Source organism: Talpa europaea (assembly GCF_964194135.1).
Source record: "Talpa europaea genome assembly, chromosome: 2".
Classification (NCBI taxonomy): Eukaryota; Metazoa; Chordata; class Mammalia; order Eulipotyphla; family Talpidae; genus Talpa; species Talpa europaea.
Window position 1 is genome coordinate 32,173,670 of NC_140068.1, and position 20,439 is coordinate 32,194,108.

Genomic DNA, 20,439 nt, shown 5'->3' on the forward strand with positions numbered 1-20,439 from the left:
CTGCGCCACCAGGGAGGCCCCATACCAGCATTTTAGATGATGTGTTCAGGGAAGCTCTCTTATCTCACTATAGATATTGAGAGAAACTCTAAAAAAAAGCCATTTTGGCTTTTTAATTCTCTCTCTCTCCCTCTCTCTGCAATATTCAAATGGAGATTTCTATAATATTGTGGCTAATCTTTTATAATATAGAGCCAATTGAAGTCAAATTATGTTTGCCATCCCCCAAATTAAATAGACAAAGACAGCTATTCAAATGTTCTTTCCCACAACTCTTAGGCTATTAAAGATTTGAATATAAATTCATCAATTAGCATTCCAATATATTTTATGGAATAAGCCACTTTTTATGGTCACTTCATATGTAAGCATAAAATTTTAATATCACAGAGTTGTATCTGGAAAGAGTTTCTGCACTGCTACTTAAGGAAGTTCATCAGTTTAAACAACTATATAAGCCCCTTATAGCATGACTTTTTTGCTGCTTGCGTTGTTCTTGGGTGCTCCTTGTGTTTTATCCGGTAGGCAGTTTTACTCTTGTCTGACTTACAGTAAGATATCTACCTGGCATATCTGATGCCCATTTCTCATTCTTTCATATCTGAAATTGCAGAAACTGAAAGAGCCAAAGAAGAAATTGGTGCTGCCTCAACTAAAAAAGGTAAATGTAGCTGAAAGAAAAAGATGTCATGACTGTAACTTCTACTAAGGTTTCTAACTGATGGTATTGTTGGATGCTCTTAAAACAGCTCAATTGATTGATTTTACTATTTTTTGATAGAGGAACAAACCCACTTTGCACAAGTTTATTAGCATCTATGTTAACAAGGTTTTGTCTGCAGTATTCTAATGCCAATAGCTTTTTCCTTTAGGGTCATAAACCAAAATTGGTAATTATAGTTCAGTTGCAAGTTGTTTTTGAAAAATTGAAGAAATGCAGCTTTCTAAGTTACCTACAGAGCATTCAAAATTAATATGCCGCCTTAAATATACTGGCTCAAACAAAACTTTGATGAGAACTTAAAGAAATGATGTTTGTGCAAGAAAATATATGAGAAAAAATACTTTTTTTAATTTTAAAAGGAAAGGTTTATTAGGAAAAGGAGAAAGGAAAAGAGAGGCACCTATAAAGCCATAGGTATAAGAGCAGAAATTAATGACATAGAAATTAAAGTGTACAATAGGAAATGTAATAAGTCAAAATCAGAATCTCTATAAAAAAGCTTATAAAATTGATAAACCTTTATGAAAACTTATTAAACAAGAGAAAAAACAAACATTAATATGAGAAAATGAAAGGTGGTATCACTGTAGATATTATAGATAATTTTAAAATAAAATATTTTCTAATAAATTTTGGAAATTTTAACAAAATTGATATTTTGAATCCCTGTTTATAATTCCTAAAGAAAAATTAAGCCAGGTGGCTTCACTGGTGATTTTTTTAAATACTTAAGGAAAATTAATATCAATCTTATTCCCACCTTCCAGGAAGAGAAAAAGAGAAAACATTCATTAATTTTATAGAACTACTATAATCTTGATAGCAAAATTGTTTGACAAGTACTGGAAAAGAAAGGAAACATGCCAGCTATTATTATGAACAAAGAGGCATAGAACTAAACAAAATATTACTTGATCAAGTCTGCTAATGTATGTGAAGAATAAAATGGAACATTCTTTTAAGGAATATAATTTCAAAAAAAATCACTGTGATTAACTGGAAAATAGAATGAAAATAAATTACCTTCATCATAGAAGATGCATTTGAAATAAAGTAGAAAGTTCCTTCATCTGATAAGACATATACAAAAAATATTAGTAGATATCATCTCCATGCAGAAAAGTGAAAGATGCTCTCCTGTGAGTTGGAACAGGACAATGATGGTTGCTATCACCGCTTGTATTACACGTTGTGCTGAATATTTTAACCACTGCAATAAGATGAGAGAAGGAAATCATAATACAAGAGAAGAACAGTAGGAAATCAAACAGTATTCACAGATAATATTTATTTGAAAAATACAAAATAATCGGGCCTCCCCGGTGGCGCAGCGGTTGAGCGCTGGGTTGCGAAGCTGCCCGCGGCCTCTGCGGCACCGGTTCGATCCCTGGCTGCTCCCCGGCCACCGGAGGAGGGTCCCATATGGCGCGCAGACCTCTCCTGCCGCCCGCTGCTCCCCTCAGCAGTGTACTTCGGTCCTTCTGCCTGCTCTGCTCCCCGCTCTCACTCTGGTGAATTCTCTCACCCTCCCGCACTTCTGACTATACCCAGTGCATGTATAAACAAAATAAACAAACAAACAAACAAATAAATAAATAAATAAATGCCTCTATAAAAAAATGCAAAATAATCTATAGGTGGACTATTATAACTAATAAAAGAATTTAGTAAAGTTCTATTAAAAAAATTTTTCTCTCTGTCCCATCTTCCTTCTTTCCCTCTCTCTGTCTCTTTGGTTGGTGACCTTGACTTTTTTAGGAAGTTCAAGACCAGTCATATTGTATACATTTTTATTGCTCTGGTTGTTTCTTTAGCATATTATTTTAAATGTTCTCTATATTCCAAATTTTATTAAACTGAAAACTAAGTCTTTCATTTAATTTCATTCCAGTGAGATGCATTGGCAATAATATTCCAGAGCCAATACTGTACACATCACATTACACAACATTTGGAAACACAGAAATGTGTGGCTATCCTATAATCACTAACCTTTCTAAGTTTCATCAATGGATTAAGTTGTTAACAACCACATTCCTTCATTTCAACTTTGTATTTTTTTCCATTGCATCTATGTGGGGTAACACTTGGATGTGATAATATTTAGTTCCACATCTACTCATCATCTAATGTCCTTTGACGATCCTTACTTGAATCAATTTTTTCAGAGAAGTACACTGATTTTGTATAAATTATCTCTACTGTTGTGATGTGTAAATAGGTGAACAGTGAATACTCCATGAAAGCAATAAATTTTAAAGCATAATTCAGCGACAACTGTACCTACATGATAATCTTACTTCTCTTTTGTTTACTTGTGATCTGGGATGGCTTTATTCAATATTTAAATGAATCTCAAGTATGACTACACTGTCCTTTCAGTTGATTAAGCTATGTGAAGCTTGAATGTAAAGGAGCATCTGGTTGACATTTTTCAAGACACTAAATAACTCAGCATTATCCTGGAATGTAAGTCAATTATTCATAGTCCTACCAAGTGGAATTATTTGTACAGCTTGTTTACCAAAGGTGAGGGCAAAAGAATAAAGCAGAAAATTGTGTGCAAAAACCAGTCAGAAAAAAGCATTTCATTTGTGGAGATTAGATTTATAATAGGTTTCAATTGGATTATAGAGAAATGAGAAATGTTGAAAAAGCTTTAGAATAGCTTCTTTGGAAGAAATATTTGGCACTGAATGAGTTACAAATGCTTTTTGAAGCAGAAGTAGCATTTCCATCTGGAACTTTTATTTAAACCTTATCTCTGCTTTGCAGCTGTACCTGGGAAGAAAGAAGAGAAAACCAAGACAGTGGAGCAAGGTAAAAAAAAATGAAGGAGTTTGACATTATCTTCTTTAAAAAGACAACAACATGAGGAGGAAAGCACTGGATTCAGACAGGCGGAAGACAAAAGCCTTTAAATCTATTACTATCACTGTCCTTGCATGTTTTTCTATGCCAGGGAGAATGTGAGGTGGCAATCTGCGTTTCTGTTCTTTTGTGTAACTAAACTTTGAGTATAAGTTCAGAACAGGAAAGTGTTACAGACCATTTAATTATGTCTGGATGAATGGTGGATATTATGGAATGAAAAAAAATGATCAGGGCAACTAGTGGAAATTTTCTGTTTGATTTGTGGTTTCAATACCATCTGACTTACCGTAAAAGAATTTCTGTTGCTTGCAAAATGATATCTAAAACTTAAAAAAAGTTCTTTGCAACTTTGTAACTTCAGCTACTGATTTTCCCAAGAGGTCTGAAATTTCAATGTTATAAATCATAATACTGTAAGCATTATGATTACATTTTTATTGTGTAGCTATATAATAAATATATCATCTATGATATATTTGAGAAAAATGTGACAGCACACGATAGTTAAAACATTTAATGTTTTGTTAGGAGTTTCTGTTAAAGCTCAGAGGATTTTAATTGGTTTTTTATAAAATATAATGTTTGGTATTTATTATAATAAAGTCAGAATAAGGAATAATTTTGCAATAGTGAAGTCAAAATAATTTCCCCTCTTAATTTAAGATGCAATTAAATTCCTAAATTAAGAAATTAAGAATATTTTATATAAATATATCTAGAAAAAATTTTATTGTTACATTTTAGATAAATATACCAATGTTAAAAATTCAGTTATGCTTGGAGGTTAAGGGTTTAGTAGTTTTTTGTGTTTGTTTTTTTTTATTTTTCAAATTAAAATCACACTTAAATGTTTTCAAATTCATTTTGGTTTCTGGAGACTACCTAAAGATGTAAAAGCTAATAGAATATTTTTTTCGACTTCTTTTTAAGGTAGATGTTTTCATTTCTGAAAAATAAGTAGAGGAATAGGAATATTGGTTCTGTTTCGACTTGTTCACCTAGGCAAGACTCTGAGTCTAAATTTCTTTAAATGTAGTTAATTAGATCTAACATATTTATCTGAAAAAGTATGGATATTTAAGCAAGAAAGTATATGTGAAAGGATATGAAAGGTTATAAATTCCTACAGTCTTTATGGAGGTATTTTTTCTTTTAAAATCAGTTTTAATTCAGGTGAGATAAAGTAATAAACCACTTTGATTTCACAGTTACTTTTCCCACTAATGTAAAAGTGTTGATAACCCATCTGTGGCACCATAGATTGCCTTTAGAGCCACAAAATATTGAGATTACAATAATGCAAAATTCCCATACTAATAACAGTTACCTAACAATAGTTATCTAATATATAACTCTTTGAAATATAAATTAATTATTTCTTCTTATCTGCATGTTGATGTCAGGTTTTTTTTTTTTTTTAATGCTATAATGTTTCTCCAGCTGAACAGGAGACTGGATATAGTTCATAGAGATATGAACATATGCCTTAAAATACTTTATAATTAATATTTTTATTAAAAATTCCTTTTATCTTAGGAAATTTTATTTTCTTGGTTTACATAAGAAGAGGTTCTTTCAATTCTTATATTGACTTAGCAGTATTTTATTTTAAATATGTAAAGCAATTGCCTCATTTTTCAGTTATAAAAATTGTGAGAAATAGGGTATTGGATAACTTGTATTATTTTGTGGTGGCATATCTAATATTAATAATAGTATTTTTGTGATTTTAATAAAGCAGAGAGGTTATGGAAAATAAATTAAGCCAGGACACCTGACGGATTTCGTCACGGTAGTCTAAAATTTATACATTCTTTAATGATGCTTTCAGACTTGTGCACTTACCCTTATACAAATTTTAGTACCTCCAAAAGTATAAATAACATGGCACTAATTCATAGGGAAATATAATTAAATAGATTTTAAATGTTTATTTTCATTTATTTGTTTGAACTTGGAGACTTTCATTAGGGAAAAAGCTTTATGACTTTCATTAGCTCAGAATAGTTTTAGTTTTCAGATTCAATTTGTGATCTAGGTAAAATTGTGTATATTGAACTTCTGGACTTTGTCTACATTATCACTGTATCTGTGAAACATTGATTATACTAAACTTACTATATGGGAAATTCACATCATGAAGGGTGAAATTAATTTTATGTTAACACAATTTAATAAACTTAGCCACATATTATGTGAGAAATAGAAATTTTGTTAATCTAACTTCTACAAAAGTCCCAAAATATAATACTTTGTCTCTGATTCAGGATGAATCATATCTTCCATTTATTTATTTCATGAAGATCTTAAATTGACTAGACTAGGTCTTTGGATTTTAAGAAATACTTTATAAATTCCTCCACTGTACAGGCATATGCACCATTAACTATTCCCTTTGTTTAGAAGGCAATTACCTAGAGGCATTAGGAGGTACAACTATTTCCTTAATAAATGTTTTCCACAATAAATGTTATTGTGAGAATGAAAGAACATTAAACTAAACATGGTAATACAAGTGCCATAAGTGAGCGTTTATCCCTACACATTTGTATATCTACAAAGAGTGACTGTATTTCATCTGATTTAATTTATTAATTTGTTATTATTGAATTTCACATATTTGTTGTAATTTTCATCCTACATTCCTTTTCAAAATATACCTGCCTTCATTTCCTTCTCTCACTATCTCTCTTTCTCTAAGCCTTTGGCAATATTCACTTGTTTTAGCCTTAAATGGTCACTCTAAGGAAGCATCCATGACTTGATACTTATTAGGGCAGGGAAAGACACAGCAAGGCAATTAACTTTAAAGATCTGAGCTGTAGGCTGTCCCAGCATCTCCCTGTTTTTAATTTCCTCCCTTCAAAGGGACTAAGTTCAACAGCAAAAAGGTAAAGAAAATAGTAATAAATCATTGCAAATCATTTTTCCTTTTCTTTTCTGTGTGTAGTCTTCTTTAACACTGTTTTAAACCAACTATCTCAATAAAAAAAATAGTACAACTTTAAAAATTAATTAAACTACTTTTTAAGAAAGAGACCAGCTTAAGTGTGATACAATAAATGTTTAATAAGTGATTGTGTAGTGAATAGAAATAGAAGAATTCTTGAAGAAAAGAATAATAAGCAGTTCAAATTTCATGAACATGTCTCTAAACACTGCTCAAAAAGAATAGTCAATCAAAATGTGATTTCCAATAGAGAGGGCTGTCAAATATTTTAGAAGCCAGAATTGATTAAATGCTTCAACTACCTTCGTATACAGGAAATTAATAATTAAATATACATTCTTCATTTATTGCATCTTTATTTCTATGTTCTTTGTAGATGGTACTCTTTCATAAACAAAACTGCATGTGCAATCATCATCTGGATAAAGATACTGAAATTTCAAATTTTAGTAATTACAACCATATTTTGTGAAATAAATTCAGATGGAAGAGAAATTGCCTAACTAAGCTAATATATGTCTATCTGCACTTTTGGTAGGCTTCGCCATTGCTTTTCCTATTTTTACAGTATAGAGCTGAACTTGATCATATTTAACTCCTTTGAAATGTAAACAATTTCTGTTCAACGAAGTTTTTAAGCAATATGTTCCTTACATCAGAATATAGTCTATTCGTCTTTAGGGGAAGGCTAGTGTTAAGATTTCCATCTCAAAGATTCTAAAATTCAAGTACTAAAATTTTCATTACAGAAATATTAAGTATAGTTTTCCATCTTAGCAATTAAAAATCACTTCAAAATTGTTATGTAGAAACATGACAGAAATATTCATGAAAAAAGATTACATAGAATTTGTGTGCCTCTTAACTACCTAAAATAAATTTGAGCGAATTGGTAATCATTTTACTAAGGGAAAATTTGGAGCATGTGTGTCTTAACTGTATCAAATGCAGTCCATTTCCTGTAATAAAAAATCAATTTGCCTTAAATTAACTTAAATTAACTATGTGTCCATCTGAAGAGTTTCTTTCTTTTCCTCTGATATTATACTATAAACAATGGTATTCTACATAATTGCATTAGCATTTTAAATTGTCACAGTAACAGGTGAAACCCAAATACTATTATATGATTTGTATGTTTGTCACTGTCCTCATCCACCTTTTATATTTTTCTAGTCTTTGAACATTCACTAGCCTATTTAGAATCTGTGGTGTATATTTATTATTGATTTATCTCATACTTTCAAGTGAATGTTAATAATATCTAAGAGTAATGATTTCCCTGAGAGAAGCTTATTTACTTAAATAATGAATGTTTATATTTTGTGGTGTGTCAAATTTATAAAACAATTTTACGCTTAAATGAAACAAAAGATTTAGTTAATGAAAATTGTATTTAACCTTTTGCTTAATTTGTGATTATAATATTGCCTGTTTGCACATCTGGACTAAGTCATGCTGTTGACCCTCAATAAATGTTAAATGGTATTAACAACACTATTGATTCTTGTGAATTCCAAACTTTTTGACAATAGCTTGTGCTTTGGTTGTTTAATATTTATTGAGCGCCCACAACAGGCTTGGCGCTGGGGAATGCACAGAAGGAGAACGGAGTGGCTTTTGGAGAGAAGATGGTCTGCATACAGAGTCCATACAATATATGCAACAATGAATGTGTTCTGCTTGTTTTTATATTTTCGAAAGAACTTTAGTAGTTGTTCACTGTCTCACTTATTCATATAACGCATTTCACTTCTTATTTTACTTAATACTTTGAAATGATCTCACCACTGTTTTATCTCCTGTGTTGGAAATTTCTTTCTAGTCCCTCCTTTCTTACCATGTTCCTCCCAACTTCCCTCATTCTTTCATATGGACTAGACTAAATTCTACCTATCACAGCAGAAAACTTATTCACAAGAAGTTTGTTTTGCTATGTTGAGCTCCCGCAAGGTATCACCTTCTTCCTTTCAATATTTGGTTGATGTCACTAAAATTTATTTGTAAACATGCCATTCGGGAGCCCAGTAATTGGGCAACATGTGCCAATGATGATGAGATTTGGAGGCAATGCTATCCATTCATGCTGCACCTTATTGTCAAAAGCTAAAGATTCCTTGCTATTAACAGTACTTTTTCTCTAATAAGGTATAAGGTGATCACTCAGGTCACAAAGAGAGATAATAGTGATACCCAAATGCCTGTATCCATGCAAATATTCAGCTTTTCAATTATCATAAAAATGAATTACTCCTGTTCCTAGTGTGGCCACTATGCCTGTCTTTTTCCTTCCCTTCTCTAGAAACTCTAGCCATTTTATGAAGAAACACACTAAAATTATAAGGTCACCTCTGAAACCTCCCCTGCACTACAAACTGGGATCTTCACTCCCTTTTTTTCCCAAATATTTAGATCATTTCAAAATATTTTTATTACTGGTATTTACTATATCAAAACAAATATTTTAGTATGCATCATATCAAAATACTTATATATTGTTATATATTATACTAAAACAAATATTTGGTATAATTTGAATGTACATAAAGCTAGATTTTTAAAAAGATTATTTTTAGATGAATTACTTATTTTCTTACTTTGTTTTGAATTTTGGGACACTATTTAATTTCTCCCCTTAGGTGTAGTCTCTATACTTCTCCCACCACCTTAGCACCCTTGATCCCTCTCCACCGTTTTTTGTGCACTTCCTGCCCCTGCTTTGACCCATCACCCTTGCCCTCTCTTCCTGGATGCCTCATCTCTATCCTCAGCTTGCAACTGTTTTTATTCTGCCTCTATTTACTTTGTAGTCTACATATAACTGAAATCATCTGATATCTTTTTCCTTCTGACTTATTTTGCTTAGCATAATCCTTTCCAGTTCCATCCAAATTCCATGAGTTTATCCTTTTTGATTGCTGAATAGTATTCTATTGTATATATATATCAGATTGTCTTAATTCATTCATCTGGAGACATTTAGGTTATTTCCATATCTTGGCTATTATAAATAGTGCAACAATAAACATAGGACTGTATGTTTCCTTTCAAATTAGTGTTTTTGTGTTCTTGGGTAGATTCCTAGGAGTGGAAGAGCTGGGTTGTGTCATAGATCCACACAGCTTTCCAGGCCACTCTTACCACCAAGTAAACTTATTAACTCTCAGGTCCATTAGAATTGGGGTAGATAAATAATATTAATTTACCTGATATTTAACCAACAACATACCTAGAAGCAATGTGTCACTTCTACTCCTTTTGATTCTTCAAAGTAGTTTCTTAATACAAATAATATCAATTTGTTTAGCTTCTTAAAAGTAGCAAAGATTTGACATAAACTGTTTGCTCTTGCCTCCTCGGTTTTATGATCTCTGAGCTTTGTGTTGACTTAACTTTCTATACTCATGTCAAACTAATGCAATGCAATTATAAGTCATTCTGTAAAGCACATTCAACTTTCATTGTAAATATTGAGAAGTTTGTCATATACTGTCTGATTATAATGATGATACATTTTAGAATTCTTTGGGCAATATTTTATATGACATAGTATTTAACATAATGTAAAATAGATGTATTCTTAATTATCATCTAAATCTTAATATTAGGTTGATGATTCTTTAAGATGCCCTTAAGTTTGTAATAGGTCATTTTCATTATTTCAGTGAAATTTTTCTTGGAAATCCTATTTCTTTATATAGAATTTTGATCCCTATCTCAGGATTTGGTATTAAAAACAAATTCTTCATTATTAAGTATAGATATATGAAGATTAAAATTTTGTTCTCTGAGAGAAAAATCAAATTTGTTCCTTTGACACTAGGCTACATTTTACAAAAGACTCTGGAAATGTGTTTTAGTATTTATCATATAACACACTAATAAAATACCTACTTACAAGCTTAAGAACGTTGGGCTTTATATATCTTTTTTTTTCTATTAATATTTACTCCTGTTATCCTGAGGACATGTTTAGTTTTATTCTCTTTATTCCCATAGGAATCTTTACTAGAAAGCATATTATAAATTTCTATTATAAAACTAACTTAACAATGACTATTTTCTGAGAATTTTGTTTCTTTTTATTAATTTGTTCCTCTCATTTATAAATCAATTGTCTTCTAAAGGCCTGTTTAGGAAACAGAAAATTGATATATACTATCTTGAACAAAATTGCTTAAAGTCAAATTGTATGCCACATCCTAGAGCAAATTAATGGAACTTAAGCTCAATTATCTAGAGAAAAAGGTGCAGAAGTCACCTGAATTTATCAGTCCTATATAAAAATGCATTACAACTTTGTTCTCATGGTAAATGAAATTAAACATTTTAGGTCAAATAACTTCCTGAATGAACATGAAGATTTTATCAAAAGTCTACATGAAAAATTGCATAGAATAGTGATAAGTTAACTGAGAAACAATTCACTAAAAAAGTGAAAATTCAATTCATATCTTTCTTTGGAATTAGAAATGACAAAAGAAATAACTGTTCTTGATCCTTATGATTTGCAAAGTTTGGGTTTTATTTCCCTTAACAAAAGGTAAGAGATCTGTTAACTCATACAAATAATCTGTATTTTTTTCTCTGAAATTTTATTGATTTGCTAATTATTTATGTAACTGTAATACTGGGAGTACGACTTTACACTTTCATATGAAAACATCTATAATCTTCTTTAAAGGCTTGTCAATAAAATCCATGATAATCATTTTTTAAGTTGAAATTTGCACATATGTGATTAGTTTTGAAAAAGAAGTAACTGATGAAAGTCAGTGATGATTAGAAATATTAATTTCTTTGAATAATAGAATACAGAGTTATCTCAAAATAAAATTTAGAGGTTGGTTTAGCCCAGCAATTTATTCTTTGACAGTTGGCTAGAAACTTGCTTTACAAAGCCTCTTTTTTAAAACAAGATTTTTTTTACTAAACAATCTCTAGAGGATTTCTAATCCTAAAACTATCCATTTGTAAGCATTTGTAAGAAATGCTTCCTATGTCTGAAATATTTCTTCTTTGCCTCAACTACTAGAGAATAAATTTATTTTTCTGACTGCAAGAATGAAAGCCTAAACATAGAAGTCAGATTCAGAATATCAAATAAAAGTCCTTGAAATTATTATATAAATCTAATAAAATATATTTAGAATATTTGAAATATTTACCCCATATAAATTTCAAAACATACACTTAAACTTACATGACAAAAAGTACAACACTGGAGCAAAGCATTCCATTAATTATCCCATCTAAATGACATAAAAATTCTCTAAATATGAGTTTTAACTTAAGAATCACTAATAATGGGACACAGGGCATAGAAATTATGCTTATGACTTAGACATAAAAAACTATAAAAAAATGGAGGATATGTTGTCACTAGGAACAGGATAATGGACAGCAAAACTGTGGGTGACTGGTAGCTTTGGTTCTGTAATATTCCCAAACAAAATCACACCTGAGGGGAAAAATCCTACAGTGTAGGGAAAAAATTGACAATGTATTGTCAATTTGGTATGTATCATATTTTTTAAAAGAAAACTTTGTTAACTACATTCAAACAATAGAAGAAAGAAATTGGATTTAGAATCTGGAAAGAATATTCCCTGGAAGATTATAAATTTAAATTCCTTGGTGTATACTAAAATTTGCTTCACCACTAAGCCTCAATGTAACTTTCCTGGCTTGGAGCTCTAGTTTATAGTTGGATCCCCACATTATGTAGCCAAAGATTCAGTCACATAAACTTTCACATGCGATTTGCTTATGTTGCTCTTTTTTTTTTTTTTTTTTTTTTTTTTTTTAATAGAGGCATGCTTTATTTATTTGTTTGCTGGTCTGTTTGTTTGTCCTGTTTATACATGCACTGGGTATAGTCAGAAGCGCGGGAGGGTGAGAGAATTCACCAGAGCCAGAGCGGGGAGCAGAGCAGGCAGAAGGACCGAAGTACACTGCTGAGGGGAGCAGCGGGCGGCAGGAGAGGTCTGCGCGCCATGTGGGACCCTCCTCCGGTGGCAGGGGAGCAGCCGGGGATCGAACCGGCGCCGCAGAGGCCGCGGGCAGCTTCGCAACCCAGCGCTCAACCGCTGCGCCACCGGGGAGGCCCAAGCTTATGTTGCTCTTTATTTTGGAGATGACTTTCCATTTCTGTTTTGATGGCAAGCTATATTCCCTCTAGAAATTTACCTCAAATGTCAATGCTTTTGTGAGTTATCTTCTCATGCCATCAGGTAAAGTTTGTCAATCCTTCTGCTAGGGGTCCAGAGCCTTGTGTTATGTCTTTATCTTTGTACTTATTCTGAATGTGTCAATGTATTATAGAATAGATTCCATGTGACAAGTTTTATTTTTACAATTCCCAGCATAAAGGAGACAATAGAAAATATTCATTTAATAGATCAAATATATATTTTTTATGATATAAAACATTACAGTCTTTTAAAATATTGTTTCCCAAGTGAAGGGATTTAAACAGATCTAGGGTCCTTTTTCTTTATGAGGATCACTTTGTCACACTGGCAAGCACTGTAGAAGGGACAGTCTCTAGTTTGTTGAAATGGCATTAACTTTTTTTTTATTTCAACTATACCTTTTGAGAGTCTCAGAACTCAACTTGGTTTTATATTCATATATACATGACAAGGGTTAAAGTACTGCTAGAGTGGATATTTCAAAAATATTCCATGGAAATCTAAAATATTAGCAAATCAAATGAAACAATGCACAAAAAGAATTACACACCATGACCAAGTGGAATTTATTTCAGATATGCAACATTGGTTCAACATTTGAGAATAAATTAATGTACTCTAGCAAGGTAAAGAAGAAATACATAATATAAATAGATACATAAAGTCATTTGACAGAATTGAACATCCATGCACAATGAAAACTCTCAGCAACATAAGAATACTGAGAAACTCCTACAACTTGATAAAGAACATTTACAAAAAATAAATCAATAGCTAATAACATACTTAATGATGAGAAAATACAAACTTTCCCAAAGTAAAGAACAAACAAGGGTGTCCCCTCTCATCACACTTATTATATTCTTATACTGGAAGTGCTGTTAATGGATAAGATAAGGAAATAAATGGTATACCAACTGAGAAGGAAGAAATAACACTGATTTTGTTTTCATCTGATATAGTTGTTCATATAGAAAATCTCGAAGAATCGAGAAAAAATTCCATGAACTAATCGGTGATTGTAGTTACGTTGCAGCATACAAAGTTAATATACAAAAGTCAATTGTCCTTTTCTATACAAGCAAAGAAATATTAGAATGAACAAAATTTAAAATGTAATACCTTTATATTGACACAAAAAAGAAATACTTAGATATAAATCTAACAAAATATGTATGATATATATTAGGAAAACTATAAAACTAAATGGAGAAATAAAAGAAATAAATGAGAAATATTTCATATTCATGGATAATCCGACTCAAAATTATTCAGATGTCAATTATCTTATGTCAATTATCAGATGTCAATTATCCCAAATTAATCTAATAATTAATATAATAATACTAAAAATCCCAATGGATACTGACAGAGTGACATCATAGATACTGACAAACTGATTTTAAAGTTTATATGGAAAAATAAAAGACCCAGAATAGCCAAGACAGCATTGAGATAGAATAATAGTATTGGAGGAATAGAACCACTGGACTTAAAAAACCTGCTATAAAGTTAACAATAATTAACACAGTCTAATATTGTGAAAGAAAGAAAATGATTCATTAAAACAGAATACAGATTCCAGAAATAAGCCCACAAAATATAGTCAACTGATCTTTCACAAAGGAGCTAGAACTGTTCAATGGAAAAAAAAAAAGTCTTCTCTACATGCCATACTGAACAGCTGACAATCCACAGTAAAAAAGTAAATAATTCTTATACAGGCCTGCATCCTTCTCAAAAATTTAACTCAAAATAGATCATATGCCTAAATGTAAAACATGAAGATATAAAACTTCTGGAAGATAGCATAAAAAAAATAACCTAGGTGGCTTCTGGCTTGGTGATGAAATTTTTAATACAAGTAAGGCACAAATCTATGAAGAAATGTTGATAAATTTGGTATTTTTTATTGTAAAGTTCTGCTCTGCACAAGATCACACCAAGAAAATTTGACAAGTCACTGAATGGGATAAAATATTTGCAAAATATATATATGATAAAGGACTGTTACGCAAAACTCATGAAGGACTTTTAAAACAAAAATGGAAAATGAACAACACTTTTATGACTGGCAAGAGATTTGAACAGATACTTTATCAAGGAAGATACACAAAAGGCAAATAAGCATGCAAAAATGTGTACAACATAATATATCATTGGGAAATAGCAAATTAAAACAATAAAATATTACTACAAACCTACTAGGATGACTAAGTGCTAAACCACTGACAACATAAAATATTGGGGACCATGTGAACCAACAGGAAACTCCTGGAGAGATTCAAAATGGTGCAGCTACGTTGGAGAATGGTTTGGTGGTTTCTTACCAAATTTAATGTACTTTTACTATATGAGCCAGCAATCATGCTTCTTGATATTTACCCAAATGAGTTGAAAATTATTGTCCACACAAAGATCTGCATGCAAATATTTACATCATCTTTATGCATAGTTGGTAAAAACTGGGATCAACAAATACATTATTTAGTGAGTGAACAAATCTGATACATCTGTACAGTGGAATTTTTATTTGGGGCTAAAAATGTATGAGCTGTCAAACCATAAAAAGACATAGGAGAAATTTAAATTCTATTTCTAAGTGAAGAAACCAATCTGAAAAACTAATGTACTATATAACTCATCCTTGACATTTTGAGAAAGGAATGGAAAAACTATGGAAATAGTAAAAAATTTAAGTGGTTTCAAGGGACTTGGTGATACGGAGGGATGAATATGTAGAGTACAAGGAACTTTACTACAGTGGTAGATGTCATAATATTTGTCAAATTCATAGACTAAACAAAATAAAGATGTGAATTAATGTGAACTCTGGACTTTAGTCGATAATTATTCATCAGTATCGATTCACCAATTATAGCAAATATATTACAGTAATGAGAGATGTTGATGATGAGGGAAGCTGTGTGTTAGGAAAGGGGATATATGGGAAACCCTTTTATTTTATATTCATTTTGCTGTAAGCCTTAATATACTCTAAAATATTATCAAATTCAATTAATTAAAGAAAAATATGTATATCTCAAATAATTAGTCCACTAAGTGAATTTCAAAGTACCGTATTTTGAATAATAGAAAGAGGTATTAAAATTTTTTTTAATAGTTAAAATTTTTCTTATTTTTAATTATATCCCTTAAATTTTTCTTCATATCATCTCATAAAATAAACTATAGTTCAGGTGTTTATTTGAACACTTAGACTATAATGAGACTAATTCCCAGGAACCCACAAAATTGTTTATGTAGATTTTTAATTAAGAAAAAACTAAGTTCAAAAGGCATTCTATAATATGTATAGTGAATGTTACTATAATAAAAGGTAAAAGAATGTATTATGTTAAAAATGAATAGATGATTAGAAGTTATTACAGAAATTAAGTAAGTATATAAATATAGATGTATGAAAGTATCCAACATTGGGCATTAACCACACAATGTCTTATATTTGAAAAAGTACAATGCTGTATAAATATTAGGTTGAAATATAGATAATTTTATTTATATGTCCATGAAAACTCTCAAGTGTTACCAGTTTCAGTTTGCTTTAACATGTTAGCCAAGTTGGTACAAAGGTGAAAATAGTTAACTATGTAAGGTGATTATAGTGATGACTAGGCTTTTGTGTAATAATTAAAGTAAATTTGCTGATAAAGTGTGGTCAACACAAAATTTGCCAAATTTATTAATTTATTCAATAAAGTTTTTAAATTCTAAGTGTGTGCCAGATGATAAATTTTCTGCTTCTGAAGTATTTGGAGAGCTATGACATAGTGACAGCTATGGAAAACATTAATTTGATGTGGTAATGTAAATGTATTCACACATCACATTTGGGAGGCATCTGGAGTGCTATCTACTATACAGTCCACTGTGCTGCCAGCTTATACTATAGAAGCTTAGATCTACTTTTATAGTATGATGGTCAGGGTACAAATTTCCTGGTACTATTAAGTAGCTACTCCCTCAGTTACTTATTTATCTCTCTTAGCATCCATGTTCATATCTAAAAATCAAGGTAACATCTGCCTCACTCAAAAAGTGAGGCGTAATAGAGACCTTAGGTATATCATTTTATGGCTAATAAAGTTTTATTTGAAGCATATTTTTTGTAGTTGATTTAGAGCTCAGTAGCTGAGTGTGCCTAGAATGCCCCAGTTCATCTCAGCCTCCAACTATATAAGTGGGTGCTCATTTTATTTTTGAAATTCTTGCTTATTGCTGATTTTTTGGATGAATTGAATAGAAAAAAATTGAAACGAACCCCATTGAGGTACACTCCAGAATCTAATTAGTAGTGTGAGTTTTAGTGTATATGAGGATCAGAATATAAAAGTATATGGGAAGAATCCACTTCTTGTAGCCAAGCTAGAGAGTAAAAGCATGGTAATTACAAAGTTCCCTAGAGGTTAGTCACAGCAGTGGGGATTTGATGACTTCAGAGAAATTAAACAAACACAATGAAGTTTCCAAGGTTAAAAAGAAAAATGATGCCAACATATAAATATAATTTACTTAGAAATGTTTTAAACTTTTAAACATTTAAAACATATTTAGAGAACAATTTGTTAAAATTTTAAGAACGTATGACAAGTTCTTTAGTAGATAGATCAGGGAATGATGAAATGTATCATTAGGACTAAGAGAAAGTTACAGATGGTTTCCTGACCAAATCACACTTAATTAAAAAGCTACAGGACAGTGTCCAGTGTAAAATTTGACATATCTTTACAAAACATTCATAATTAATATTACATAAAACATTAGTGTATTATTTTTCCTATAGAGAATTTACAAGCATGGCATTTCAAACCATTTAAATAATTTGAGAATACTTTTTTCCTTTTTTAAAGATTTATTTATTTATGCATACAAGAACTGGGGTAAAGGCCAGAGGTGTGGACAGTGAGAGGATTCACCAGAGACAGAGTAGGGAACAGAACAGGCAGATTGACCAAAGTACACTGCTGAGGGGAGCAGTGGACGAGTCAGGAGAAGTCTGCTGCGCCATGTGGGTTGCTCCCTGGCCAGCTGGGTGATTGAACTCATGCTGTAGAGGCTGGGGACAGCTTCATAGGTTGTGTCTTAACCCCTTGTGCCACCAGGCAGTCCCCTTGAGAATACTTTTCTCTGCATTAATTTGTAAAATTTGTATTTTGGAGTTTGGTAACATTTGGAAAAATGCTATAAAATACCTTTGTAAAAATATCTCTGAATATCAAAATTTATGTGCACATGAACATAAAACAAGAACAGATACATTGTCATATTAAAATTTGTAAACTCATGCAGTTAACTATAAGAAAATCACTTTTAGGACAATGCAGTATCAACAGGATGCAATAAAGAAGTAAATTTAATTTTTGCGAAACTGTGAGATCTACTTTCATAGTCAAGACTCTGGGAAATAATCAGGTTCATTGAACTAATGAATAGAGCTCTCCATGTGGTCCTTTAAAACTATTTTTCACATCAAAGGAAAATTCCAAACAGGATTATACATTGATGTTGTTAGTTATGTTCATGAAAAAAATATTTGAAATCAGCAGGCATCCTTTATCTACAAAAGAGGGAAGAAAGATAGTTTTTGAAATATTTCTGAGCACTTCTGTATTCCTAACCGGGTAAGAAAGATTTGATTCTTTGCACAGTCAGAAGTTCTGATTCTATTTGAGTATTTTATTTTATTTTCCTTTTTTTTTTTTGTTAGTCCTCTCCTTTTAGCTGAATGACAACCATCCACCAGGATTTCAATGTTCCATATTTTACTTAAAAAGACAACTGAAGTTAGCACTGATTCCGAGTTCATCAAATTTTGCCACACTAAACTGAAAACCCAAAGTGACAGTACTGAGTTAGGCTATTCTTGCCATATGTAAGACAAAAAATAAGTTTTCACTACAACTCTCAGGTTCCAAGTGAAAGTCACTGATATTCATGGTGGAAATTGAATTAGGGCACAGATAATCCAAAACTTAAAATGACAGCTGTTTTTACTTTGCTTATGATTTAGAGACACAGAGATTCCAGAGGGATGAATGGGCACTTTTCACCTGGATGTCTCATGCGATTGCCATCAGACATAACTTGGGGGTTTTGCTGTTACCTAACATAGCCTAGTCCTGGATGTCCAAGATGGCATCCTGATGGCTGGCAGTTGATGCTCGCTCTTGGCTGGGAGCTCAGCTACCGACTGGACTACCTGTGTGTAATTTTGCCAGTCTGGCAGTGTCATTTGGAGTCCTCACGTGGCTTTGACTTCCCCAGGAGTAGTGTCCTTGCAAAAACAGATTGAATCAGCATGTCCTGTCCTGATTCAGAATCACTTCCACTGCATTCTGTTGGTTACCAGTGAATCATTAGCCAAACTGACAGAATAACTACCCCAGGCCTCCCTATTTTCAATTCTGTCCTTCTAAACAGTGTCTCTCTTTATACTTTTTCTCTGTTGGTCCAATTTCTACCTTTTAAGGTCTGCTCTAAGGTCTGGCAAAACATTTTTGGAACCAATGTCTAGTAAAATCTTTTCTGATTCCATCATTCAGTTACCAGAGCTAGTACCTTTGTGGCTGAGTTCAGAGACATCAGATCAAATCCTACTTGAGAAATACATGAATTTGGGAAAGTTATTTAATCCCTCTGTGTTAAAAGCAAGAATAACAAGACAACTTAATAAATAGGTTATCATAAAAGTTGAATGCCACAACAGTAGAGAATGTTCCCTGTGCTGCATAATACATAGACTCTGCTAGCTATCTTGTTATATCTTTTCTCCAAAGCCATAGCATTTTCTTATACATTTTTTTTGTGTGTTTATCATAGTCTGACCCTCACGATAATCCTTTTGGTGGTTATTTTCTATCTCCTGCACATTAATTTAATACTTACAGGCAACTTATTCCAGTAGACATATGTATCTTGAATATCAATTTTGTTTTTCTATAGTTCTTTAAGCCTCAGTAAACAAAACGTAAAGAAGCTTGTAGCTATTTCTCTATTACTCCCTATAACCATTTCATTTCTTGATTGTTTTTGCAGAAATTAGAAAAGAGAAATCTGAGAAGACTTCTTCAGGACTGAAGGATAAAGGTAATTGAGTCAATTTATTAAGATACGAATTTGTTAGCAAGATAATATCTGAATTAGTTGATAGTACATTAAAGTCACTTCCTTTAGGGAAGTCTGGAAAAAAGTTGCATAGTTCATATTGATACACTTGAGTACTTGCATTTACTGCCTTTCCCTCAAATACTTTTTCCTCTTCACTGTGATCTAAACAAGTGCTCCAAATGCAGTTACTAAAAAGAAATAAAAATATTTTCTTTAAAGAATGAAAAAGGTAAAAAAAATGATTGAAGGACAATAAAGGATATTGCAATACTTCATGATCTCTGGTACTCTTAATCCATCCATAAAATATATTTTAGTGCATAATACTTTCAGGAACTTGCTAATCAGTGGGTAAGCAAAGATGGCAAATCTAGGAATAGTAAGGAAACCTGACGAGTTGAAGTTCTGAATTCTGTTATTTTCAAATGCTCTGTAGCATGGTCTATCTGTCTTAGTCTTCTTTAGCTCATTGTTGATATGAAAAAGCATGATATTTAAGTTGTACTACTTTGATCTTCTGAATAGACTGATTTTCCTCTCTGCCCATCCAAATCCCAGACTACTCTCTA

General features: G+C 31.7%; 1 protein-coding gene across 1 annotated transcript in view; it reads left to right on the forward strand.

The window, feature by feature from the left end:
• The window catches only part of TRDN (triadin), a gene marked incomplete at both ends in the record, with an annotated part of 274,757 nt that overhangs the window by 181,250 nt on the left and 73,068 nt on the right, over positions 1-20,439 (forward strand). The window contains 3 exons of the mRNA XM_084258151.1: positions 614-661; positions 3,500-3,544; positions 19,799-19,849. Coding sequence (XP_084114277.1) covers positions 614-661; positions 3,500-3,544; positions 19,799-19,849 — 144 coding nt within the window. The remainder of the gene's footprint in view (positions 1-613; positions 662-3,499; positions 3,545-19,798; positions 19,850-20,439) is intronic.